The sequence below is a fragment of the Paramisgurnus dabryanus genome, chromosome 13, assembly GCF_030506205.2.
Source record: "Paramisgurnus dabryanus chromosome 13, PD_genome_1.1, whole genome shotgun sequence".
In the NCBI taxonomy this organism is placed as follows: domain Eukaryota; kingdom Metazoa; phylum Chordata; class Actinopteri; order Cypriniformes; family Cobitidae; genus Paramisgurnus; species Paramisgurnus dabryanus.
Genome location: NC_133349.1, coordinates 1,770,943 through 1,798,181, shown reverse-complemented (window position 1 = coordinate 1,798,181; position 27,239 = coordinate 1,770,943). Strand labels below are relative to the sequence as shown.

At 36.7% G+C, this 27,239-nt stretch overlaps 1 protein-coding gene across 2 annotated transcripts in view; it reads left to right on the top strand.

Annotated features, from left to right (window-relative positions):
* LOC135789243 (mannosyl-oligosaccharide 1,2-alpha-mannosidase IA) overlaps nucleotides 1–27,239 on the top strand; it is a 222,578-nt gene that overhangs the window by 125,550 nt on the left and 69,789 nt on the right. For both annotated transcript variants that reach the window (XM_065299001.2, XM_073811524.1), the window contains exon 3: nucleotides 19,413–19,525. In XM_065299001.2, the coding sequence (XP_065155073.1) occupies nucleotides 19,413–19,525 (113 nt within the window). The remainder of the gene's footprint in view (nucleotides 1–19,412; nucleotides 19,526–27,239) is intronic.

Genomic DNA, 27,239 nt, shown 5'->3' with positions numbered 1-27,239 from the left:
TATTTTCTGCACCGCACATACATAAGACGTTTTCCCCTTCTAGGCATTTATTTTTTCAGAAGAGAGACCTGTCATGTCCATGATTCACGTTTAAACACTTTATTAACTACTAGTTGTTCAGTTCGGTTATGTACACACTATGCAGAGTTTCTGTAAATGCGGTTGTAACTACCTGCATTTTGCGGGCATTAATAAGGGTGACCATACGTGCCATTCATCCCGGACGCGTCCTGGCCAGGACTTCGGGTGCGTCTTCCGGAAGTCGTATTTGTCGACCGCATACATCATAGAGGATTATTATTATTATTATTACAGAGACGCAACTGTTACATTTTAAGGTAAGAATGAAACTACAATTGTATATCTTATGTTTTTAACTGAATGGCGTATGCGGTCAACAAATACTACTTCCGGAAGATGCACCGAAATCCTGGCCAGGACGCGTCCGGAAGAATGGCACGTATGGTCACCCTAAGTTAATTTGGTTGTAGAATGCGGTTGTCAGTCCCGTAAATTACTGAACTGTGTGTGTACAGAACAGCACTAAGCATTAAAAGGTGAATTAATCTGCAGTGTGTACACAGCAAAATCACCAGTGTTAAATCAACACTGCTGGTGTATATATGGGGACGACCAGGTTTGGTGTTACTCATATAAACACCAGCAGTGTTGATTTAACACTGCTAATTTTGCTGTGTATGGGACCATTGTATTCATTATTTCTACACAGTAACTTTATTTAGCTTGTTATCAAAAATAATCTACTCTACAAGGACTCTGTTGTTATTGCGTCTTTGCTTGTACTAGAAGTTAAGTTTATGGCACAAAAGCCATTTGTTTATGTTGTGGCTGCTGAAATATCCTTAATAAAGTCGCAATCGACTTCCATTTTGTGACGCATTTCTAAGTAAAACACAATACCACATGAAGAAAATAGTGGGCGTGGTTTATGTTTTCCACAATTTGATTGGATACAGAAAAGTAGAAACTCGCAACAGACTGACAGCTGGAGGGGCGGGGCCAACGGATGCTCCACCCACGCTGTCAAGCTGACGTCATAAGAGAATGATTGTCATAAGAGGGTGGAAGTACATTTTGCACTTGAATTTAAAAACAATAATGACCCACATGAATAAATTGTTGATAATGAACACTGTAATATTACATAAAAAATAAGAATTGTCAGTTTTAAGTTTATGGGAACTTTAACTTTAGAGTATACAGAGGAAATGAGTAATAAGTGAATATAATAAATAGAAATACAAATGTGATGTATATGTAAAGAAGGTTGTTTTAAGAAGTGTGTGAGTGTCTGTATAATACAGCGTGTAAGTCATATGGATTACAGTTATCATACTTATATTATGATGTGAGACTGCATGCTGTTCAAATGATATCGTTGCACTTATACTGTAAAAAGAGAAGCAGCACTTGTAAAGAAACGAGTGTTTAGAAATGAAACCTCTGCATTATCTGTTGTTGTTGTTGTTGTGTTGGGAGAATGAGCCGGATGTGTTTGAATGCGAGCAGTGCTGTTTACAAGCAACATTACTCATTCAGAGGCCACAGATTATCTATTATTATATTCACTGCTGTTATAACGTAAACATAGTGAGCTGTACATTAAAAGCATCAGATATACACAGTCTGTAATGAGATGTGCTGCTTGCTGTAACTGTACATTTTCTGTGTGCGGATGTCTGGATCCTGAAGAAAAGCTTATGTTGGCCCATTTGTTTTTAAAGAGGGGGTTAATGCTTAAGGCTAATGCATTTTGACTTATTAACACAGTTTAAGAGTTGTAATCCTCGTGCTAAACAAATGCAAAGTGTCAAAAAAGCAGTTGATGAAGTATTTCTGGGCCAAACTCACACCTTCCTATAAGTTTTAGAAAGTTTTTTTCGAAAATGGGTACCCGTTACATATCAGTGACCCCATATTCCTTTTATGGGCACTTCTCCAGAAATGCACTCCCACACGTCAATCACAGTGAGAGTGAGGATGCTTATTAGCATTGTTCCTTCGAATAGAAGTCACAGACATCATTGCACACGACAGCTTTGTTTTATATCAAGACTGAACAATGGCACGAAGGAAGAATTGTGTTTTTGAATGTAAGGAGAAGAAAGACTTATTCAGCTTTCAAAGTAAGTCAGCCTTAAAGGTATTGCGGAGGATTTTCCTCTTCCGGGTGGATCATGAAGACTATTGGTCCTCCTAGTTGTCAATCAGGAGTGTTGCGCAATTGCATTTTTTAAAAAGTGGAGAAGGCGGTTCTTTTCTAAAATTCGAGAAAATCCTCCGCTATACCTTTAAGAAAACAATGGATATAGTTTGTTTATCCGGGGTTGCAGCAGAGTTTTGCGTGTGTGTTTGTTTAACACTGGATTTCATTGAAATGGGGCGGTCTTAACCAGGTCATGTGCCGCAGGCGGTAAGTAAAACTGCATCAAATTTCAATCGGCGTGAAAATGCATATAATGTAAACGACACAAACATGTAGTGAATCATAAATTATCCAGAGATATTGGGATAATGTTTTTTGTGTGTTGCTTGCTTGTGACTCGCTTCTCCCATTGGACACCTCCGGGATTTCATGATTTTTCCATTAAAACCAGAGATCTGCATCCTCAGGTGAAGCTATTCAAGCTATTGATTGTTTTGACCCTGTGTTGGCCTTTATACTTTATTGATCAGATTACATTGGATGTTTTTTTTTTAAACGTCAAAAGATCTATATAAAATTTTAATGAATTTCCTAACTCACAAATTGGGTAACCTTTGATTTAAAGCATACGAAATGGTCAATAAAACTGAGACAGTGTGACCTCCAGTGTCGAATGCACACAGGGTCTCATTTATTGAGAACTGATCTGCAAGCAGTAATGCATCAGGATTTCTGTTCAGCTTTAACCTTGAAAACCTCTCATCTGCAGTCCAGGGCTTTTATCGTGAAAGACTGACTTTTTATTAAAGCAGTTTCATATCAGGTTGTGTAAACTGCAAACCTCTGCTCCCCTGATGCTTCCTACAAACTCTGAGCTCTGCTGAGGATGCAGACGGAAAGGGACGGAGGTTTAATGGTGTGGGAGAGAATCAAGGTGCAACTTAACATTAAATCATAATTTAAGCAGATTCCTGGTACTATTGTGCATGAAATATTAATACATGTTAATCAAAATGCATTGACATTCTTCTCTATTTTGGTATGTAACACTCATTTTATCACTGATTTAGTCAAATCAAACAACACATTTATATGTGGGTTGTGAACATTTTTTATAATTCAATTTAAACTCAGGACACATCAGTTCTGGATCATTAGTGTCATGTCTGAAATCTCAGCTGTGTGAAACCTACTTAGCACAAATGGAAATGATAGTAAATTGTCAGTTTTATCTGAACGGCTCCTTTAAAGCAGCATTAAACATGTCATTTATGCATAACACGAATTGCAGTATAATAAGCATTGGTTGTTTTTACAGCAGGTACTCCATCTGTTCAATGTAATACGACTTGGCCACCTGCCATATGTATACATTATTAAAAATACCTAGATTTATTTGCTGGCATTTTTTACTGATCTTTTATTGCATCTCATATACTTTACATATACATTTATGCATTTTGCAGAGGTTTTTTCCCCAAAGCATTTTAAAGTAAATCCAGGGTATTTTTCTTTTGCAGAGAAAATTTTGCTTAAATTAAGTGTTTAGGAAAAAAGAAATCCTATGTTTAGATTTTTTTTCTCACCCCATTGGCAGATATTTTTGCTTGTTTTAAGCACAAATTCACTTAAATTGTATAGTTTTGTCTAAAAACTAGAGTTATTTTCTTAGGTCATTTTGCTCATCAAGAAAAAGCATCTTAATTTAACTTTAACTTAAATCTTAATTTAAGTTATTCTTAAATTGTTTTCAGTAGATATTTCTACTGAAAACAAGACAAAAATACTAAGTAAGAAAGTCATTTTTTGCAGTGTATAGCTACACTGCAAAAAATGATTTTCAAGAAAATATTTTCTTAGTATTTTTGTCTTGTTTTCAATAAAATTTCTAAAAATTCTTAAATTAAGATGCTTTTTCTAGATGAGCAAAACGACCCAAGAAAATAAGTCTAGTTTTTAGACCAAAAATGTCAAATTTAAGTGATTTTGTGCATAAAACGAGCAAAAAAAATCTGCCAATGGGGTAAGCAAATTTGTCTTGAATTTTTCTTAAATTTAGTGTTTAAAATTTTTTTTCGATTTTTTTGCTTACCCCATTGGCAGATTTTTTTGCTTGTTTTATGCACAAAATCACTTAAATTTGATATTTTTGGTCTAAAAACTAGACTTATTTCTATTTTATAAGACAAGACAAAACTACAAAGAAAATGTTTTCTTGAAAATAATTTTTTGCAGGGTATTGCCAATATACTTTTAAATTTCGGTCGATACGATATAAATTTGAGAATGGTATAAATGTTAAAAAAAGCCTTTGGATAAACTGCAACGAATGTCTATACCTACAAAACTCTGAACAAATGAATTTGGCAAGTCTATGAAGCCTCCTCCTCCTCCTATAAAACAATATAATATAAATTAATGGTATAAATAAATTTTATGTAAACTTACTGTCACACCACCATTTATCAATATTTTACTGTTCTTACCTCAACTTAGATGAATTAATACATACCTTTCTTTATTTAATGCGTGCACTTAATCTTTGTACAATGCATCGTAATGTGTTAGCGTTTAGCCAAGCCCCATTCATTCCTTAGGATCCAAACAGGGATGATGGCTATGTATTAATTCATCTAAGTTGAGGAAAGAACATAGTAAAATATTAAAAATTGATGTTGTTTTCCTTTAAACCTCTATTTGTAATTGCATAGCAAGCTACATAATGATATATTAGAAACTAGCATACTACATTATATGCATACTTATAATGTGACGAGTGTCAGAGCTGCAAACATACTTTTGTCTTTTGCACGTTTCTCATCTTTTCCCTTTTCTAACATGGGCACCTGATGGTTTAAGCCTATTTTTCTTATCCGTAATCAGTTTGTTTTGCATTACATCTCCCGTTCTCCTCTCTAAATGGTGTCATCATTGGAAGCTGTAACTTGACACGGACTAACCCCGCACCTCCTTCTCGTACTTCTGAGCGACAACTTTACTATTGGCAAACACTCCAAAGTCTCAACCAGATTAATTGATTGCATAATAACAATTATATGATGGGTTGCTTTGCTACAAAATACGCTACGGGAGCACGCTCTGGAAGGACGAAGCGCCTTGACCCGCGTTTAACACTTGCTTCTAAAAGTGACATGTAAATTGCCATGAGACGCTGTACTGTATATTGAAATATCGAAAATGTGTTTAGAAACCATATTGAAAAAATATACCTTGAAATATATTGATATTGAATTATTGTTCAGCTCTTATAGAAGCTGTATTTGTGTGTGATGAAAGGATCTCTTCTGTGCATGACAAGTGATGTTGTGAGCGGCGGTGGCTCCTTTTGTGTGAGATAAATGGATCTGTTTAGATTTCATGAGTTTTCCTGAAGTTTGGGGCCTCAGGTTGCAGGGGGCCGGTGAATATTATTAATGTAAATGGTGTGTCAGGAAGATGGATTTGTTGATGTGTGTTTACATGTTTATTCTGAAAGAATGCTGAGGAAGAGTTTTTCTATCACAATATAAGAGCTTTACATATGTAGATGTTTCTTCTAAAATGCAATAGAGGAGAAATAACAATAGACACAGATGTTTTTATACATTAAAAGTTTAGATTATAATGGCCTGATAAATTGTAACTCATCCATTTGAATTATTAAGCCTTAAAGTTCTGCATAATTAGGGGCGTGGCCACCTGAGTGACAGGTGAATTGCCTCTGCTGTCACTATCGTCGAGCTAGACGGGTGTGGTTTCAGCAACCAGGCACCTAAGCTCCACCCATGATCCATTTTTGGTTATTTGGGAGTGAAACGTGGTAATGTGCTGCTAACTGGCTCCACCCACTTTGGACTTTAAAAATGCTCCTCAGAAACCTACAGGTGATTTCACTGACACTACGTTCAAGTTTTATACAGCCTATCTATGATATACCACCATATTATTGGTGTAGTATTGTTTTATGTATACTACAACTAAGTATTTAAAGAATTGACAAATGAATGCCAGCATTGCAACATAGTTTACATGTGGTATGTGGACAGAAACGGAAAGATTAAAAAACCAAGCGAATAATCTTTCTTAGGAATTACATACAAGATAACAAAACACTGGTCACACATGCAGTACAGTATATGACGAAGCAGACGGATTAAAGGAGATTTGGGAATTTGTTACAGTAGTGATTTACTGTAACAAGAAATAAGTCAGAAGTCACAGTGGGGCAATGTGAAGGTTTAATCTGTTGCGATCATGTACTGAGCATGACGTCTGGTGTCCACCAACAGTTTTACGTATCAGCGTCATTTCCAAGAAGCCCTTAAGCCTCTGGTGACCATGGGCACTGCTTTGACTTTAATCACTTTTCCTCTGTCTGTGTTTTTACTCATTCCTATTAGGCAGTATACTTTAGACTTTGTGAAAATATAAAAGGAAGATGATGTTTAGTATTGTAACGATGGGGCAGTAAGGCAGACAAGGAGGAGCAAGCTGGGAAGTGGATCCACATGCAGTAACTTTATTTAAAGAGCACCTATGATGACCTTTTTATAAGATAATACTATAATTATCAGGTGTGCCCATAATGTCTCTGTGAAGTTTCAGCTCAAAATACCTCACAGATCATTTATTATGTCATATGTTTGAGCCACAACATGATGTTTTAAGGTCTTTACCTTTAAATGCAAATGAGCTACAGCTCCTCACTCCCTTACCAAAAGAGACAGTGAGCGCTTTCAGATAAAATAGATCTGATTAATACAGTCTAAGACAATAGTATCTAATGGACAGAGTACAACTTGCTGAGTGTGGAAACTATGGTAATGCTGGACTGTAAGTGGGCGGGGCTTTAGCAGTGTGACCTCACATTGACAAGGGAATTAAAACGGCATCTGTAACGAGCTGCTTTGGTTTAACTAGGATTAAAAACAAGGAGCGGGTGGATTTTTTTCATCGTAGGGTGGTTGTGTTTACACACTGCCAACACACATTATGTTCAAACACCTTGTAAAAGTGAATTTTGCATAATAAGTGCCCTATAAATAAAACAAAATAGCCTCGCATAGTCATGGGTTTAATCCCAAGGGGGACACACACACAAGTTTATAAATTGAATGCACCACAATTTGTTTTGGATAAAAGAAGATAGACAGCTAATTAATTCATAAAAGTTTTTCTGATGTTGGTGATAAATATGTTCCTGCTCACCCCTTGGCCATGTTTCACAGTTATGGCACAACGTGGTGTGAAATTAAAAGTGAATCATAACTTTTTTATGTTCGTGTGCCAATTACCCAACCAAGAGGATCATTGTATGAAATTCCATTTCGATATGTTTCCATGTTTCATATTCTGCAGATTAGAGTTTTTAAATCTTTCAGACTTTAATGCATTTATTTGACTAATTTATACTGATTGCTGATATCAGCTGACAGAGGATCTTTAAATATTGAATTATTATTGGAGCTCTGCATGGAAATACTGGACTGTAATATAGATCCTCTTCAGACGTGTCATTTAACTGAGTCAGATAAAACCAAAAGGTTGTTTGGATGGAACTGCTCAAAATAATCATGACTAGGGATGTTCATTTCAGTTAATTTTCCTGACCGACAACCGCAGCTTCTTAACCGAGCATTAACCATTAACTGATAAGGTCTTAATACTAAATTGTCAATGAGTAAAAATACAGTTGACTAGGTAAAAAAATACAAACATTTAATTACATTTGAACGTGCAAACATCAGCAACATATTAACAACAGGATTCTTACATTATCAAATTTTCCTGCAAAATGACATTATCAAAGAGCATGCGATCAGTCCAGAGGATTAATATTTAATTGTCTCCTTTTCATCAACCACAGTGGCCATTTCTATGGCAGGACACATTTCAAAAATTTTTGCTTTTGCGTCTTCTTTCTCTGTTTGTGCAAAAGAGAGATGTTTATGGTCAGGGTCTAGGACAGAGGAGATCATTGAAGGTCTGTCCGGATGTGCCTGAGATGGAGACAGGCCGTGTCCATCTTGCGCACACACACTTCCAGCTTCCAAACCATACCCGAGCACGGACAAATCTGTTTACAAATGATTACTTTACCAGACCATCGGTGCAGCAGTCATTAGCATCATTTACAGGCCATTCACAAATTAAAGCAACACTATGTAGTTTTTTTTACCTTTAAATAATGTCTCAAAAATTATTTCAGTGATAGAACAACTTTTAACTGGACAAATTGTACTGTTGCTGCAACCTGAGCAGCCTCCTAGCTGCTACAAGTAGACTCTGAAAGCGGTGGTGGAGGGTAGGAAACACAGCCCCGCCCCTCCCCCTGCCTGCAGAAGAGTGTCTGATACCAAGCACTGTTGCGCTTTTCAACCACATGGGGGAGCTGTAAGTCATTTTTACATGGAAACTACACAGTGTTGCTTTAAGGATAGAAAAGTGGCGAAATGTCAAAAAATAATTATTAACACATTTTAGGTGACTCCCATCTCTTCGGTAATGCTCCAGGTTTCTCTCTCAGTCTACATGCATGTGTTTGATTGTCTGTAATGCATAATCTTTCACTTGGATTACCTCAACGTTCATTGATTTTCTTTTTGTGCCGCAGTCGACCGGTCTGGGAGCCGCCGGCGCGATGCATCTGCCGCGATGAGCTTAGCAGCTTCGATTGTGCTGTCAGGGTTAACTAATCATATTGGAGATGTAGTCATAACAGAGGCAGCTGTGCTACCGAATGAACTGCTTCTGGCTTGACCAATTAAAATAACTTTTACAGAGCAGCAGGCCGAGGCAGACTGCCATTTTCACTGCCTGATTAAACACACTGACCCTCCATAGACCCTCATATCTGTCTGTGTGTCTGTGTGTGTTTAAAAGCAAATATTTTATTTCTGTTACTCATCCATAACTGCAGGTTTATACTTGAAATGAATCATGTAAACATTTGGCAGATGGTTTATCTAAAAGTGCATTCTTCCTATACATTTTAACAGTACTGTATATGTGTTCCCTGGAAATTGAACCATTGTGCTGTTCACAATGCCTGACCAGTTCAGCTACAGGAATACAGCAAAGTATAATATACAATTAAATAGCTTATAAATAAATAATCTTTGTAAACGAAAGTTTAATGCATTTTAGGAAGGATTGTTCCAGTGCACCATTAAACCCATTGTAGAGGTCTGAGCTGAAACACAAACACGCGAAAATTCTCAGGGCAGCCGCAAATGTCGAAATTTCAGTCAAAACCATTCGATTTCACCATAAACAATCTGAAAACAGGGCTTTAAGTCTAAAATACCCAACTTGTCCTTTAAATTCAGTATGTACGAATTCCTGTCTGGATTAAATATTGACTCACTAATGTCATTTTTAAAAGTCTTTGTGTAATTCCCAGTACTAGACTGCATATATTTTAGACCAGGACTCGGATGTCTCTTGATCTAGCAGTTTTGTCTCTGTAGCAGCTAACAGGCACCATTAAGATCGGTGGTTCACTGGACCGGAGCTTTGATTATCATCACACCAAAGAGAATCACACAACCACAACCTCAGCAGCCTGTTAGTGTCTGTTTTCTCTTTCTGTTTCTGCGACACATTCAACAATCAAACCAGATGGGGAACAAAGTCACTCGGATTCAAAGCACACGGTTCTGATCATGTGTTTCTCTGGCTCACTGTAATAATGAGATGTTACGGCCCGACGCTCCGACCGCCACCCGAGACGAGGAGAGCGAAACAGACACAGTGTTCATGAATTGAGTATGTGCTAAAGGGTCTGGGGTTATTTTAGTCCAGTGGATGTTGTAGTTCACTTTAAATGAGGAAATCCTGCACTGATTTTTAGGCTGCATGAATCTGTACACATACAGTACATGAATCTAAACTTAATCATACATGATGATACAAATAATCTGTCAATGTGCAAAAACATCTCATAGTTAAATGTGCCAGACAAACGAGCTGCTAACATGTATATTTTGTATTCGATATCTGCTACAGTACGTAGACAAACTATAACAATAGCTGGGTTTCTATTGAAACGTGAAGCGAATCTTTTCAAAATTGGCAAAAAAAGAAAAACAAATAAATGCAAATTAGTTGTGTTTCCATCAAGTTGTTTGCATGAATGACGGTGGTATTGGTAACCAACAGCAAATAAAACAAGGTGATTTCTATGCGAAAAAAAGTTTTTTATGCGATACTTCAAAATGTGCATACAATCAGTGTAATGAAAACCCAGCTATTGACAACATAAAAGTCTCCTCAGCAGCTCCTTTATTGACACATAAACGTCTGTCTGAGAAACACACGACTGATTGTGTTTGGATAGCAACATCTATTCAGACGAATAACAGTGTGCCAGAACTCATTTACATCTCTTTACTTTAACCTTTACTAAAATGACAAATAACATTACATTAGAGTAAAATACTGTATGAACCCTTCAATAGCATCTGTAATCACACATAAATGAAAATTCGATTGAATTTGACCTAAGCAGTGTTCACAGTATGTGATTATAGGTCATGCTTTGCTGCAGAAAATTGCTTTAAAGCCAGGACTTAATACTGCTGTCAAACAGCACCCACCGTTTCCCACTGGACACCCTGATTTATACTATAATACACACTGGATTAACCCTTTATTAACCCTTTTTATTTTGTGTAAATGTTAGTGTTGTGTCTATTGTTTTAAATATATCTTTATTATATCTTAAAATATTATTATATTCTTTTGCCTTGGCTCCTTCTGACCACAGACACAGGTTTACAAGACATTTTCTTGCATATTTCCCACTTATGGATAGGGCTATAAAAATACATTGATATGGATCAATAGATTGGTTAAATTTCTAATGATATGATGCATCAATGCCACACATAAGATAACAATATGAGGTACCTTCATTTTGACACTCTCTGCGTCCTCATTCCTTCAGTCCTTCAGGTAACATCCATCCACGCATTTCCGCCAAAGCGCGCATTTTCATTTCTTTTGTCTGCTAGTGTCAGCAAGTTCTACAACTATATCAGAGAGGCTATATTAGCCTTTTTTGCACATTTTGGCATAAATTCTAAAATACTTTGACTGTTGCCATCATAAGCTTGATTAAGCTTATAAGCATCATAAGACTTTTTCCCCCCTTATTTATTTTTATTTATTTAAAAAAGTGTGTTTTTGTTATTAAACAGTACCTCCAGAAAAACGTGATTATGCATAATCAGCCAAAGTCCGCATATTTTTTAAATACGTCGCACTTTCAAAATATGCGAGGGTTGCATGATTTCATAATCCCTGCATTTTCGTAGCAAAAAGTCATATATATCTTAGCAGAAAGTTGACAAATGTTGCATTTACTTCACACATGCGCAGCCATGTCCCCTGTTGTCATGGGAATTTTATGAAGTGGCGTAATTACGCGACGTGAACAATAATTGAAAACATTCAAACGGTTTTTGCAAGTTCCCGCATTTTTTGCAAGTTCATGCAATTTCATTGCATAAAATATCCTGTATATTCCATCGCATTTTTTAAGAAAACGTGCCACAAGATCAAGGGTTTTTGCCAGCCCAGTCTCCTGAAGATGCGTATAAATAGCACAAGGTGTAAAACTCGTGCAATACATATGCCAAATTCCACTTTGGCGTGCATATGATACGCCAGTCCTTCCCATTCACTTAAACGGTGCATCTTTTTTTGTCGTTTTATTCATTGGTATGTATTGCACGAGTTTTACACTTCGTGCTATTTACACGCATCCTCAGGAGACTGTATTGTTTTTGCCCACAACAATCACAAAAAACTTTTTTCTGAAAGGACTGATAAAATGTCCATGTTATATATTTTGGTTACATTTGTAAGTTATAAAAAATTAACTGCTTAACTAGGCACATAGTATAAAAATATTGATAAATTAATCGATTTGCATCGAATCGTAATTGCATAGAAAAAGTGTTTGATGTATCGGCAAACATTGCATCATTGCCAGAGAAAAACTTACTGTACACTCTCAGAAATAAAGGTACAAAACTGTACCTTTTCTGTCACTGGGGCTGTACCCTTTCAAAAAGTACAGCTTTGCACTTAAGGATTTCATTTTAGTACCACAGAAGTACATTCTGGGACCAAAGAGAGCTTATTAGTACCTCAAAAATTCATATTAGTATCACAAAGGTACATATTGGTACTAAATTTTTACCGGTACATATCTGTACCTAATGGTCCATACAATTGCCTTTTTAAAGGGTGCTGCCCCAGTTAGGGTACATATTTTGACTTTTTTCTAACAATGTAGGGTCCTTAAGGTACGGTAATCTACCCAAAATTGCATTCTGTTTTGTATTCCTGTAAAGGTATCAAACGTAAACTTAGGGTACAGCCCCAGTGACAGAAAAGGTACAGTTTTGTACCTTTATTTCTGACAGTGTACCGTATCGTATGGTAATGAACTGTCCGGTTCACACCCCTACTTATGAACAACTTTTGGTACATGATGAAAGCTCAATGTGGTTTCGTAGTTTGAAAACGACACGAAAAATAGGCATTTTGATTTCCTATGTAGAAATGTGATGTCATAAGCAAACAAGCTATGAAAAAACTCTCTGAAAAAAATACTCTTTATTGTTCTCTTTTATTGGCCTTGTTAAATTCAAGACGTCATAAATAAAAAACGAATATCCAATATTGTAACACCAACAGGTCAGTGATATAGAATTATCTGTAAGGGTCAAAGGTCACCTGAGGTGGTTTCATGCATAACATGATTTCAAATCAAAAGTGTTTGTTTCATGAGTTTTGCCTTTATGCACATTGTCTCGTCCTCTCTGTTTTGGTTTATGCCGCATTAATGAGCGGTGGAGCGGCGGCGGCTCTCTGGAAAGCCGGAGAGTTTGGTGTGATGGATTGATCTGCTCCCCGCTTCATCTGAGTCTATCAATCAGTAGTGCTTTGCCGCTGTTTTCAATAGGAATTTACCACGCTTCACCGCGCCACAGCCTGAGGGACCTGGAACCAGCAGCATTAAAGATCTTTCCCATTCTCTGGCAGACTTCAACATAATTTGTCATCAGATCACAAATATTGCTCACGGAGCGGAGCGTGATGCGAAACCAAGAGCTTTCTCGAAACATTACGTGTTTTTCATCTTCATGTTGTCATATGAAAATAACACTTGCCAAAGTTATTTACTGTGCAGTATGCAGAAAGTAGACACATCTGGATGATCTAAACTAAATGCTAGAGTTTCAAAAGGAAAACCAAAACCATATTAAACTAAATGTGCACTATTATGAGCATCAGATCTAAAAGTACTGCATTATTTTTAGAAAGAAAACTTTTCTCAATCATGCAGAATTTGTCCTGTTTTTCCACAGAAATACCTAAACACCCTGAATATAAGATAATAAACTTATGTAAGACTTGCTTTCATCAAATCTTGAATTAAGTTTAGTTTATTCCCTCTGGCAAATAGTTATTTTCTCATTTAAAGCAGATGAAGAAGTGTGAAGTAGAAATAAAGAGATGCTTTGAGGTCGAGCTGATTGTTTGTGACAGTCTTTCTTATCTTTCTCGCTCTATAATTCATCCTTGTCTCAGTTTAAGCTCCGGCTTAGGTCTGAAAGTGACAAATGTTAGTGAGCATCTTCAGCCTGTGGCAGGGTCTCTTGAGGAAGCTGAAATCCAGCCAGATGTCAGAGTGTTACTAATAAGAGAAGCAGTTATGGAGCAGACATCAGTCTGCGGTCGCTCAGCATCTTATATGCTTTCATTTATTCAGTCCACTGCCATGTTGATTCCAAACAGAGGTGGTGAGGGATGGACGTCCCGAGCGTGCACTTTAAACCCATTTTTTTATATTAGGATGCCACTCATTCAGCCACCAAAACACAGAAAATACATAATTTACAAATTTACACAAAAAACACGGATTGTTAAAATAAAATGAGAAGCAACATATGACCTAATTTTCAGATGAAAGCACCGCAATAATATCTGTTTTGTTATTAGCCTGATGGCAAATCATTAATTTGTAATGTTGTAAGCATGTTTACTTTTCTTTAAAACACTAATATAGTCCTATAACTAAGTACATATCTCCAATTTGAAAAGGCAAGACATGAATACTTTAAAAACTTTTCTCTGGTAAGTTTTTTTAAGCACTTTGACCGGAATCAACATGATCTTACGGCAAGTTGTGTTATAGTCACAAACATTTTTATTATTTTATTCGCGTCCATGGCATGAAATGCAGTTTTTTTCATGCCTTGAGTACGAATGTCTATTTCATGTCATTCAGCACGAATTTATAAAAATAGTTTTCCGTGTCCGTGGCCCAACTTTCTTTTTCGTGTCATTTTATGTATTGTATCTTTTTCCTATTTTTAAATCATTGTCGCTTGGGGTTGGGGTTAGATTTGGGGTTTGGGTTAGTCTGTGCTTTTTTGTTTTTCTTCCGCCTCGAGTTAGGGTTACCGTGGGTTTACATCAGACGCGAGTTCAATGATTTGCACATGTAGATTACATACAAAGTCAATGCAAAGACGCAATCAGATGCATCCTCGCGTGGGGCGATGTGAAAGACGCGATATGGACGGCGCGTTTACCGCAAAAACACGCACTATTCGCCTCAAACGCGTCTTCGCCCAAGTTGGAAATACATAAAATTACACGAAAAAGAAATTCGTGCCACGGGCATGAAAAACGATTTGTAGTCAATTCATGCCATGTACACAAATAAATTAATCTATTTTTCATGACTATAACACGACTTTCCGTGAGATCAGTTTGGAGTAGAATCAACAGAAGCAGGATTAATTTCTAACTAAATATCATTTGTACACAACTTTGGGGGTTCATATGGGGTTTTACCTTTAACAATACTTGCACAACAAACTATCATTGGGCGTCGAAAGAAAATGAGAAGTGTGTGGGTCCCCACATACCCCCCCCCCCCCCCCCCGGAAAAATACATTTATCAGCAAAAGATGACATTTTCATGTTTCCTATTAATTAGCCTGAACATTTGCGTTTATTAAATTAAAGACAGTAGCCTATTACGGTCGAAATTCTGGTAATAGCCCTTTAAATATTTTGCAAATAATGACAGATGTCATGTTTCATTTATCTTTCTCTGTGTCCTCTTTTTCATCTACTCTGCTGACAGTAGGCTACAATGTTTATTTTTTATTTTGAGGAAATAAAAGGTAAGAAAAACGAATGAAGGTAAACTGATACAACTTTTGTATACCTTTTTTATTTGTTATACCCAATCTCTCTTTCTCTCTCTTAGAGAAATTTAAATGTGAGATTCTGGAAATGAGATCACTTTATTTTATGGTATCCGTCGGGAAACAATGCTGTCATAAGAGTTTGAGCATGTGTACTTCTTAAACACAATCGATTAAACAGAGGTATGACTTTATGAATTATCTGCAAATGTACATCGCAAATAATAACAATACGTGAAGACGTTCATATCGCAAATGAAAAGTAATTGGCTTCTGTAAAAAAAACTTGAAAATTATCCAGCGATCGTGCCATAATCAAAATAAACTATTTTACAGCAGTAATAATATTTTAACGAGTAGCCTATACTTTTAACGTTTGAAAGGAATCACATTTAGTGCTGTGTCAATTATCATTAAAAGCAAAACGGGAGTCTCTGTGCCTCCGCGACAGACGCAATTCTTCTGGCATCTCTCCTCATCATCTCCTCCTTTTTTTCTGTGTCTTGAACTTGGGGCTCGAGTCCGACCTAAGGTTCGAGCTGCCTTTAAGAACACCAAGCTAAGTTCGTTTACCGTTAATTATTAAGACTAAATGGGCAGGCAAACTCGTGAAACAATGAAAGTAAAATAATCCGCTAAATATGGTTTTACACGTCTATAGAAAATATACTATAAATAAAGCAGTTATTAATTTTCCTAATGCATGGTTGTTTGACATTTACTTCTGTTTAAAACGTTATACATTTGGCAAATGAGGTTTTTCAGCACTATGTTCGAACAGCAACTCCGCGTCCACTCACCCCCGCGAATTATGTTTAAAAGCTGAAACGGGTCTGCGGTGTAAAAAAAGCAAAGGTTAGGGATCCCTGCTCTAGTGGAATGGATTTGGACTAACAGCACTTTGATAAGTGAACAGACAAATGCGCTAAATTAGAGAAAAAGTGGGTGGGTCCATTATCATTGGTCTTAAAAAGTGGGTGGGTCCTGTCCCACCCACGTATAATGGTTCCGACGCCCATGCATGAATATCACACATTATTAAGTCAATGTTCATGTCTTGAAAAAACATAACGGAGGAAATACATGAGACAATCTCTTTTGAACTATACAAACTGGAGATGTGTACTTAGTTGCTGTTATTAAATATTGTCATGTTGCACTATATTGGTGTTTTAAAGAAAAGTAAACATGTTAGAACATGAGAAATTAGCCTTTAGCACAAAGACTAATATCCAAAACAGATTTTATGTACACAATGGCTGCGTCCCAAACCACATACTGTACAGTAGGTACTGAATGAGATGAAGTTCCATACTTACTTGCCGTTAAAACAGTAGTTACTGTAAATCCTGGTAGTATGATGCTACATCACGTGACATACGTCATCATCACGTCATGTCATTCCAGCGCGAATACAGCCTAATATGATGATGCAGCGTCGTCTTCGTTGGATAACTCCTCTCCCTGGGCATCATGGGATAGTGAAGTGTCCATTGTATGCACACTGCAAAATCTAACCCGAAGTAGTAGGTCATCCGAGTACTTTTCGAATACTATGTATTTGGACATACTACTCGCATCGCCTACTGCTTTTTGCGTACTATATTTTATGGAAGTAGGCGGTTTCAGACGCAGCAAATGCGTTATTCTAATCTTAAATTAGGTCATATATCCCTTTTTATTTTAAAAATCCATGTTTTCCAAGGTTCTTTGTCCTGTGGAAATTTGTAAAATGATGTATTTTCTGTGTTTTGATGGCTGAATGAACAGCATCCTGGTACAAACAATAGGTTTTAAGCGCACGCTCTGGACATCCATCCCTCACAGCCTTGGTTTGAAATCAACATGGCGATGTATTGAATACGTTTTTTTTACGTCCTCCTCCCATGACCTCATTAGCTTGCCGGCATCAGGATTAAGCAAAGGGGCAAAGGTTAAGCCGGACTATGTCCTCTGTGGGTGTGAATCTTGATTGGAATGGAGCGATGAGCAGAAATAAGGAAAAGGAGTATCGGATATCTGACATAAGCTGATGAAGAAGATTGATGTAGAGCTGACCGCAGCAGAAAGAGCAGATCTCATGATTCACTTCCCTTTTCTGTGATAAGATCAGGTTTACATGGCTTATCTGTTTCGCAGCTCTTCCTTTATTATTATTTTATATACTGATGTAATGTCTGAATATATTGCCTGAACTTCCCGTACCTCTGTTTATCTTCACAGATATGTTTTTACAACTCTGCTTTTTATAAATTCTTACAGTTAAACATCTTAAACATTTGTTTTCATCCTGTCCTTCATCCATTGTTTTGACCTTCTTGGAAACCTTGTTATATGCAACAATTAAATAATACAACAGTGTCAACGTTTTCCAGAAAATGTACATGGATCTTTAGTATGCATGTTTTTGTATTGATTGAATATGCATTGCATTTAATAGTTATTGATAGATCTCAAATATTTTCTTTTTCCGTTTATGTGCACTAATAGATTTCAGCATTATTTCTCATTGCCTTTAGCAGTTGTGTGCACTCATCGAGCTGCTGGTACGTGCTAGTCTGGTGTTTTTTGCAACATTTCGCTTGATAGCACCTTGTAAATGTGCAGCATTGCTGAAAGTTGCATCACATTATCAGAGAAGCGCACGGGGCCCAGGGCTTCAGTTTACCGTTCGTCTCATTTCCACTGCAGTGTGTTTAAATCCTCCACTAACTTCAGTATTTCTAGGGAGGTCACAGGAAAGACTTTGCCTTGCGGGGATTGGTTATTCGTTTCCACAGTCAGTTCTTAAGCCTGTAATTGAAATGCTTATTAAATGTGAAGCAGCGCGGATTTCGAGTGAGAAAAGCTATAAAAGAGTTTTCTAAATCAACACGCCACAGAAGACTTTTTTATTAACATTTATTCCTGTCGGACTGAAGAAATATCTGTTTGTTGACGTCATCTATCTACATATAACATGCTTTTCATCTGCTCTGATGGGCCGACTGTCTGTGAACTCCAGAAGCAATAAAGACCTTATTTTGTTTGTGCAGGTTTGCATATTTTCTACATTAAAGGGGATAAAGCCCGAGCAATCTCATTTAAGGTCGACTGAATTAAATGAAACCTTTGAAAATGTTTCATTAGGAATGTGAAGGGAATTTTATGTTTAAATGAAGTGCAGGGGAAGATGTGGAGCAAAGGGAATGGATCCACACTAACATAACTGCTTTCACAAAAAAAGGTGTGAGGTCTTTTAATTTCTCAAGGTTGCAGTTAAAAAGGTGTTTAATATTTAAATAGTTCATACTGACACATCCTGTTGTTCATTTAACCCAAATGGTAGAGCATTGAGTTGACAAAGCAAAGATTTGATCCCAACGAACACACATATTGATAAAAGAAATGTATAAATTGAATGACTCGATGTGTAAATGGTAATCTCTATGGACAGGATTTGTCGTCCCAGACTAAAATGCATATTTGAGCTGTCTTAATTTAAAAACATCTTGCCCTGACATATCTTAACATATATCTGTGCCATTGTTTGTCTCAAGATGCACACCAGTATTGTTTATGGTAAGGTTTATTTGTAAAAACTACTTAACTCATTTTTGAAAGTGGCCCGGCAGCATTTTTTTGTGATTTTCAAAATTTCAGGAAAAAATATAAATATACAAATATATCAAATGAAAGAGTCTTTATTTTTTTTCTTTGTTTATAAACTCTTAAATATGGGTTATTTTCTTAAAAAACACAAAATGTTTACCAAAAGCTGAAATAATTGAATTTTTTTGAAGGAGTTTTGTTAGAGATCAGAGTCAGAACAATTATCAAAAAAACACATGGAGTGTAAAATATTAAAAAAAAAATTTGCTTCAGTTTTTTTTATTCAGTTTTAGATATTGATGGTCTACTTTATATTGTTACAGTTTGGTAGTGACATAAACAATTAATGTGAAATCGATGCAAACATTCTAAGATGTTATTGTGTAGTCACGTTTTTAAACTTGTCATTTCTTTTACAGGTGGTCTTCGAGGGGCTTCTATCGTGGATTCTCTGGACACACTTTACATCATGGGTCTGATGGATGAATATGAAGAAGCGAAGGAATGGGTCCAAAACCTTGACCTTAACTCTGTAAGACTTTACTACACTCACAACATTCAAAATGATGTTAACACTTTTCCCGCCATTGACGAGTTTACTCGTCAATTAAGAGAAAATGCTTCCCTGCCAATGACGAGTATTTCCGGCTTTTCGCAATACCGCTATTATCCACCAGGTGAGCATCCGCAACTTATACAACCCGGAATTATCGCCCTAGGGCAAACAGCTGTATGTCTGTGTAAGTTTTGAGGATCGCTCTGATTCTGATCTCTAGCAAAAACCTCTCACAAAAATGGATTTTGAAGAAATATTTGAGAGGTGATAAAAACAGAACAAATGAATGTAGGATGTTTTTTATGTTTATATATTTAAAGAAGAACATTTTCTGGAAGGCATTAAACTTTTGTTAAAATCATGAAAAATGCTGGCGCTGGCTGGCAACTTTTTTAAAAACGCTGGCGCAGAAAGAGTTAATGTTAAACATGTTTATATTTCAGTACTAATAGATACAGAAAACATTAACAGATGAACTACATCATATGGCTTTAAAAATGGCCATGACTAGACTGACTTATTGTCTTTTTACTTGGAAAACTTGATGTTTACTTTGCTTTCTATTTGTTGTATTGCTTATGAGCAACTGTTTACTAAAAAAATAATTAAAACTATTTTATTCAGAAAAATAAAAACTTCTTTATAGCTGTAAAAATTGTTGAGAAACACACGCCATTGTTCTTTCTAATGCAGTTTATACATTTTATTAAATTAAAAAACAAATTAATTCTTTCCTTTTCATAATCTAAATAAAAATTTCACAACAAATAATCAGAAAAGTTCTTAAAGGTTCTCCATACAGCTAAAAATGGTTCTTCCATGATATCGTGTATCACCTTTATTACACCTATAGGGGGCGTGTTCACAAAGCATTTAAACGCGACTGAAACGTGATGTCCCAGCGTTTTTTTTTTAGCTAAGCGCTTTGGTTCCTCCAACACTTCTGCTTTGTTCATCAGTCGTTGAAAGATGTGCAGGTTAGTTGTTGTGATATTTGTCCCACCCCTCCTCCACTGTGATTGGACGGATAAGTGAGAAGTGACATTGCCGACATTTTCAACTCTGTGTACTCAACGCTGAGCGCGGAAAAAACCCACTTGCTTTTGGCGCTTCCATTGGAAACAATTAAAAACATATGCCTGCTTTCAGAGTAAATGCCTTGGTGTACATGCTAACTAAGAGTGTAATATTTACAGTTCAGTTACATTAATGATATAGTTTCTGAATGTGTATTAACATATTAGTTTTTGTTTATACAGTTTCACAGGTGTTGGTTTGGACTTTTAATATTGGTTCAGTCTATCCAGCAGAAGTGGGTTGGGTTGGCGTAACTGACAGATTCTTAGTTTAGATACTTACTGTCTAACTAGCTGTAAATCTCAGCCTGTCCGAAGCACTTTTGTAAAGGCTTTCTATTGATTTAAAGCAGTGCTGGAATCAATTTATTTCTTTTAACCAATGTTTAGTTGAGGGAATTGAGACAGTTCTTGATCTTGAGTGAATCAAAGGCCGATGTTGTGACTTCTGATCGGGCCCAAGTGGGCTTTGTTTTCACTGGACTGCTTCTGTCCGCCCGCGCTCGGATCACTTCAATGTGTCGCTGAATTTAATAAATGAGCTGAAGAGAAAAGCAGGACCATCGAATGAAGGAAAGACTGAAAGGGGGCGACTACTTCAACAAATAATCCTCTGATAATAGATGTGTCCAACAGCCAGGAGCCACAGAGGGCTGCCAATACTAAAGATGAGAGAGAGAGAGAGAGCCCAGTCAGCTTGTTTTTATGCAGCCATCAGTTTTGGCTGTATTAAAAATCTCTCCATCTTTTGTTTTCAGTAACAGTGTCTGTTCTCCAAGGTGTTTTTTAAAATCACATTTTTCTTGATCATAAAATATTAACGAATTGTGAGATAGTAAAGAAGTAGGATACAATTTTCTATTAACAAATATTAATCATTCATATTAAACATAATAACCATAAACATTTCAATCTTTTTAAAGGGGCCATGTCACAAAATTTTTTAAGATGTCAAATTAATCTTTGGTGTCCCCAGAATACTCATGTGAAGTTTTAGCTCAAAATACCATAAAGATAATTTATTATAAGATGTTAAAATTGACACTTTGTAGGTGTGACCAAAAATTTGCCATTTTGGGTGTGTCTTTTAAAATGCAAATGAGCTGATGAAATGCAAACACTGATCACAATGATGGTGGTTTGATGCAATTCAAACTTAATTGTGCTGTCAATTATTTTGTCTCTCTCTCTTTCTCTCTACAATAAATGTCAGTGCTGTGGTTGGATAGTGCAGATTAAGGGGCGGTATTATTATAATAAGAGCTCCTTATGACATCACAAGGAGAGCCACATTTGAATGACCTATTTTTTCACAAGCTTGCAGAAAATGGTTTACCAAAACTAAGTTACTGAGTTGATCTTTTTCACATTTTCTGGGTTAATAGAAGCATTGGGGACCCAATTATAGCACTTAAACATGGAACAATCAGATTTTCATTTCATGGCCTACACTACGGCTTTATTGTCTTAGTTTCATTCTAATGCTAATAGTTTCTGTCTGCTCAGAAATAACACACACATCTCTCATTAGCTGTTGTGAAAGTACTAAAAAAAAATCCCGATTTAAAATCCTAAACATCATGTTTGATATGATTGGGGCTGCCCAGATTTGCTTGCAAGCACATGGGGAGCTGTAAGATTTGATCTGTAAACATCACAGATTTCATGATCATCTGAGCCGAACATTAAAACCGGATGAGGTGCAGGATTTTGATTTGTGAGCCGTGATTTTGTCAGAATCTTCTCTGGTACCACATTAATGGTGCAGATATGTTTTGTGCCCAGTAATGTTTTTTAATTATATTTTCAGTTTTGCCGGACTTTCCAAGTATACACAGCAACACGAGCACACATTTGTACAGTTATTTATATTACTCTGACAGTGGTGTAATGAAGGTCCTACAGTATCAGTCACAGTATCTGTGTATCTCTCTCTCTGTCATGTCAATGTGACCTCAGTGTCTGACGGGTGAGCAGCAGTTCATCATAAAGACACCGAGCTCAGATTTACTCTACAGTTCACAGTGAGGAAGTCAGCGTTCATCTGTCAGTCCCTGCACGCACTGAATCAATCTGACCCTGCAGTCTTCACTCTTTAAATGACAATTTAGTCTGTGATGGAGCGCTGAGACGCTTCAGACGTCTCATCTGAGCCGGATATAAGCTGCCTGTGTATTTATGTCAACAAAACTTTCACTGGATCCATCGGCTCTATAAGCAGCGATACATCATAGTTATGTGGCCATTTGTTTTAGTATAGAAATTTGTTTAGATATCTTTTTTTTACTTTGTAGCATAGGTACAGCACCACCTGCTGACGCGGTGAGAGATGCCCTATACAGTCCCTCCAAAAAAATGCGATTATGCGATCGCATGATTCAACGCATAATCAGCCAAAGTCCGCATAATTATGCAGGGGCCTCATTTTTCAGATACGCCGCACTATGCAGCTTAAGTTGCAGATTTTCGTGCACAAAATATGCGGGCTTGCATGATTTCATAATCCCTGCATTTTCATTGCAAAAATCATATATATATTTATTTATTAGCAGAAAGTTGAAAAATTTTGCATTTACTTCACACAAGCGCAGCCATGTCCCCTGTTGGCATGGTAACGTTATGAAGTGACGTGATTATGTGACGTGAACATCCTTGAAAAGCTGCCAACAGTTTTTGCAAGTTCCTGCAGTTTTTGCAAGTTCCTGCATATTCATCGCATAATTGCATAAATATTCTGCATATTCCATCACATTTTTTAAGAAAACGTGCCGCATTTTTGCCCACAAAAATCACAAAAAACTCTGCTTTTTTATGGAAGAACTACCTATAAAGCACAAAACTATAAATTTAGGGGTTCCCTGGTTTTTATTAAAATACTACATGAATTACACATTTATTTTGCTGCGAAGACACAAGGCAATACTGTCCATTATTTGTCCCGATTTTGCAATAAACTAACCCAAAAGATTTCTGTCTGAAATAAATGTAAACTCTCAAGTGCTGTTTTCTGGAGGAATTGACAGATTGTTAGATTTAAGATTGGGTTAGGGGCAAAATTTCAGGTAAATTCTTTTCAAATGAGTATTTTACACTAATTTGAGGGGTAAAAATTGTTTACGGTTTGAGTTAAGGATAATTTGGAGTTTCTTTGATTTAAAGGGGACATATCATGGAAATCTGACTTTTTTCATGCATGTTTAAGTGCTATAATTGGTTACCCAGTGCTTCTATTAACCTAGAAAATGTGAAAAGATCAACCCAGTAACTTAGTTTTGGTAAACCATTCCCTGCAAGCATGTTAAAAAATAGCTCATAAAAATTTGCTCCCCTTGTGATGTCAGAAGGGGATCTTATTATACTAATACCACCCCTTAATCTGCACTATCCAACCACAGCACTGCCATTTAGTCCAGAGATCAGCTCATTTGAATTTTAAAGGACACACACAAAAACGGCAAGTGTTGGCTCACACCTACAAAGTGTCAAATGTAACATCTTATAATAAATTCTCTATATGATATTTTGAGCTGAACTTTAAATACGCACTCTGGTGACACCAAAGATTTATTTTACACTCTTGTGAAATGTCCCCTTGATCCAGGATCACATCTTACTTTAGAAATCACTGTGACTCTGTGGGGTTCGATAGAGGACCCCCATAATCTTTGACATAATTCGAACAGTGTCTTGATATTCTCATACCGTGTTCTGGAGTCTGGACAGGAAATGAAAAAGGAAAGAAAATAAATTTAGATTTTGTCTTTATAATAGTTTTTTTAATGTATAGAATAATAAGTCTTTAAATTTTACCCTATACTGTTTAAAGGAATATTCAATTTTCTTAAAAGAAAAATCCAGATAATTTACTCACCACCATGTCATCCACAAGAAATTATGTTTTTGAGGAAAACATTGCAGGATTTTTCTCATTTTAATGGACTTTAATAGAGCCCAACATTTAATACTTAACTCAACACTTAACAGTTTTTTTCAACGGAGTTTCAAAGGACTCTAAACGATCCCAAACGAGGCATAAGGGTCTTATCTAGCAATATGATTGTAATTTTTGACAAGACAAATAAAAAATATGCTCTTTTAAAGCACAACTTCTCGTTTAGGTCCGGTCCAGCATGACCCTTACGTAAATGTGTAGTGACGTAGGGAGGTCACGTGTTACATATATAAAACGCACATTTGCGGACCATTGTACACAATAAACTGACACAAAGACATTAATTAGTATCAGTTGACATACAACAACGTCTGAACGGTCCTCTTTCAAGGCGCTTGTAAACACTGGGGCGGAGTTTCGCGTTCGTCATCTGTGACCTCTTGACGTCATGACGTATTGCGTGGGGTCATGCTGATGCATCACGACCGGATCTACATGACGAGAAGTTGTAGTTTAAAAGTGTATATTTGTTATTTTTATTGTCAAAAATGACAATCGTTTCACTAGATAAGACCCTTATGCCTCGTTTGGGATCGTTTATAGTCCTTTGAAACTCCATTGAAAAAAAAGCGTTAAGTGTTAAGTATTAAGTGTTGGGGTCCATTAAAGTCCAATAAAATGAGAAAAATACTGCAATGTTTTCCTTAAAAAACATAATTTCTTCTCGACTGAACAAAGAAAGACATCAACATTTTGGATGACATGGTGGTGAGTAAATTATCTGGATTTTTCTTTTTAGAAAATGGACTAATCCTTTAAAAGTTTACTTGAAACTTTACTGAAATTTTTCTCATGATACTAAAAAATCTTCTGATCTAAAGCTGTATAAATTATTGTTTAAAAAATGTGTAGAAAAAAGCATAACTGTGACCACTTATTAATTTCCTTTATTTTTTTTTATTTGATTAAAATGATTTTATAAGATTGATAACTTGGACCAAATAATGGAAGCCATTAAGATTCTTTAATACAGTTTAAATATCATCTCATCATGAGATAAGAAGCTGCTTGATCAAACGACTATAGAGCATTTTACAAACTTACAAATAGACAAAGACTGACTATTTTAAAATAACATTATCTAAAAGCAAATCATATAAGCCTATAGGTTTGTTGTCATATAAGCCTTCTCAAACCTGAATTGCAGTTTTGGCAGAGGCCATGGATCAAGTGAAAGAAAAATTCCCCACCTCAGCGTTTCTTCAGTTTTTTTAATTCAGTTGCACCTTGCGTGGTACTTCACCAGACTGCACCGCGGTACTGCAGTGCCAATACTAATCAGACTCTTGAGTGGCTCATTACGTTCTCTCAGCTTTCCTGAGACGCTTTTAGCTTATAAATATGTATAAAAACTCAGTCCTGCATCTGTGTGCGGCAGTTTGATAAATCTGTACGACAGGAGTATCAGACATCAGGAGGCAACAGTAAGACAGAGAAGCCAAATTAACATCTCTGACAGTCGGTCACATGACGCCCTGACCTCTGGTCCTCTTAACAAGAGCGGTAACATTAATAACCTCAGGCAGGTCGGCACGGTCACTCGCTGATCTCTGGCCAGCCGGACGGTGGACTGAACTGATGCAGAGAGATTGAGCTTGTGGGTTGTAATCGGGTCAAACGCAAGGAAGACCGAACGAGTCCACGGATCCAACCAGTCAAATGTGATGCGGGACGGTGTTGTAGAACGGCACTGAGATTTGTCTTCTAAATAGCCGGCGTCCGTGAGAGGAATGACTCCACCTGTTCTCCCACCGTGAGCTATAAGCAATCCCGAGTTAATCTCAGCTTTACCACGGAGCCAGAACGGTGTCAAGCGCATTTATCTGGAGGTCGGGAGAATGAATTTATTCGGAGGAATGACTCTTTTGGTTTTTTTTTAAGCGAATGCAAACAGAGGAGAATCCTAATGGCCATGTTGATACTGCGGGCTCTGAATAATCTGATTAGTTCCATTCTAAAGCGCCGATGTGATTCAGAAGAGTTCGACTCAAATCAGCCAATCAGAGACTGAATGTAAAGGGTAATTGAAGAGAATTTATGCTCTTGAAGATGCATTTTCTCATTACCGTGTCTGATTTGATTGCGCTATTCACACGTTTAGATTCTCGGTTACTCGCAGACACTACAGCACGTTCAGATGTTGTGCCGAATGTTTGGCAGCGCTGGCGGCGGGTGATGACACACTTAACTAAAGTTTAGAGCAATTGCATTGACACTCGACCTCTCTCTCTCATTCTCTCTCTCTCGCTCATTAGCATGACTGGCACTTTCGATTCAACATCTCAGTGCTCGGCTGATAGTGTTATGTTAACCTGAAGAAAAAGATTTATTTAGGAAAATTGTGCACACTTTTTAGGTGCATGATACATCAAATACAGCTATGATTGACAAATGCACTCTAATTATGCTAATAAACAGATTTGCCTGTCAAACTACAGTCTTTTGGATTTTTAAATGAAAGATTTTTGGGTAAAGGTTAATGGCTCAGCGTTTAATGATAGTGAGCTTAACATCAAAGTGTAGGAAAGGAACTGAGCTCATTGAATAATTTTAACCGTAAGTCAATTTTTTTCAGAAAGTCTGATTTGAGAGCTCTCAAAAAAAGATGAAAAGATGATCAAAGATTTTTCCCTTGAAGTTATATGTTGAGGAGACATCTAAC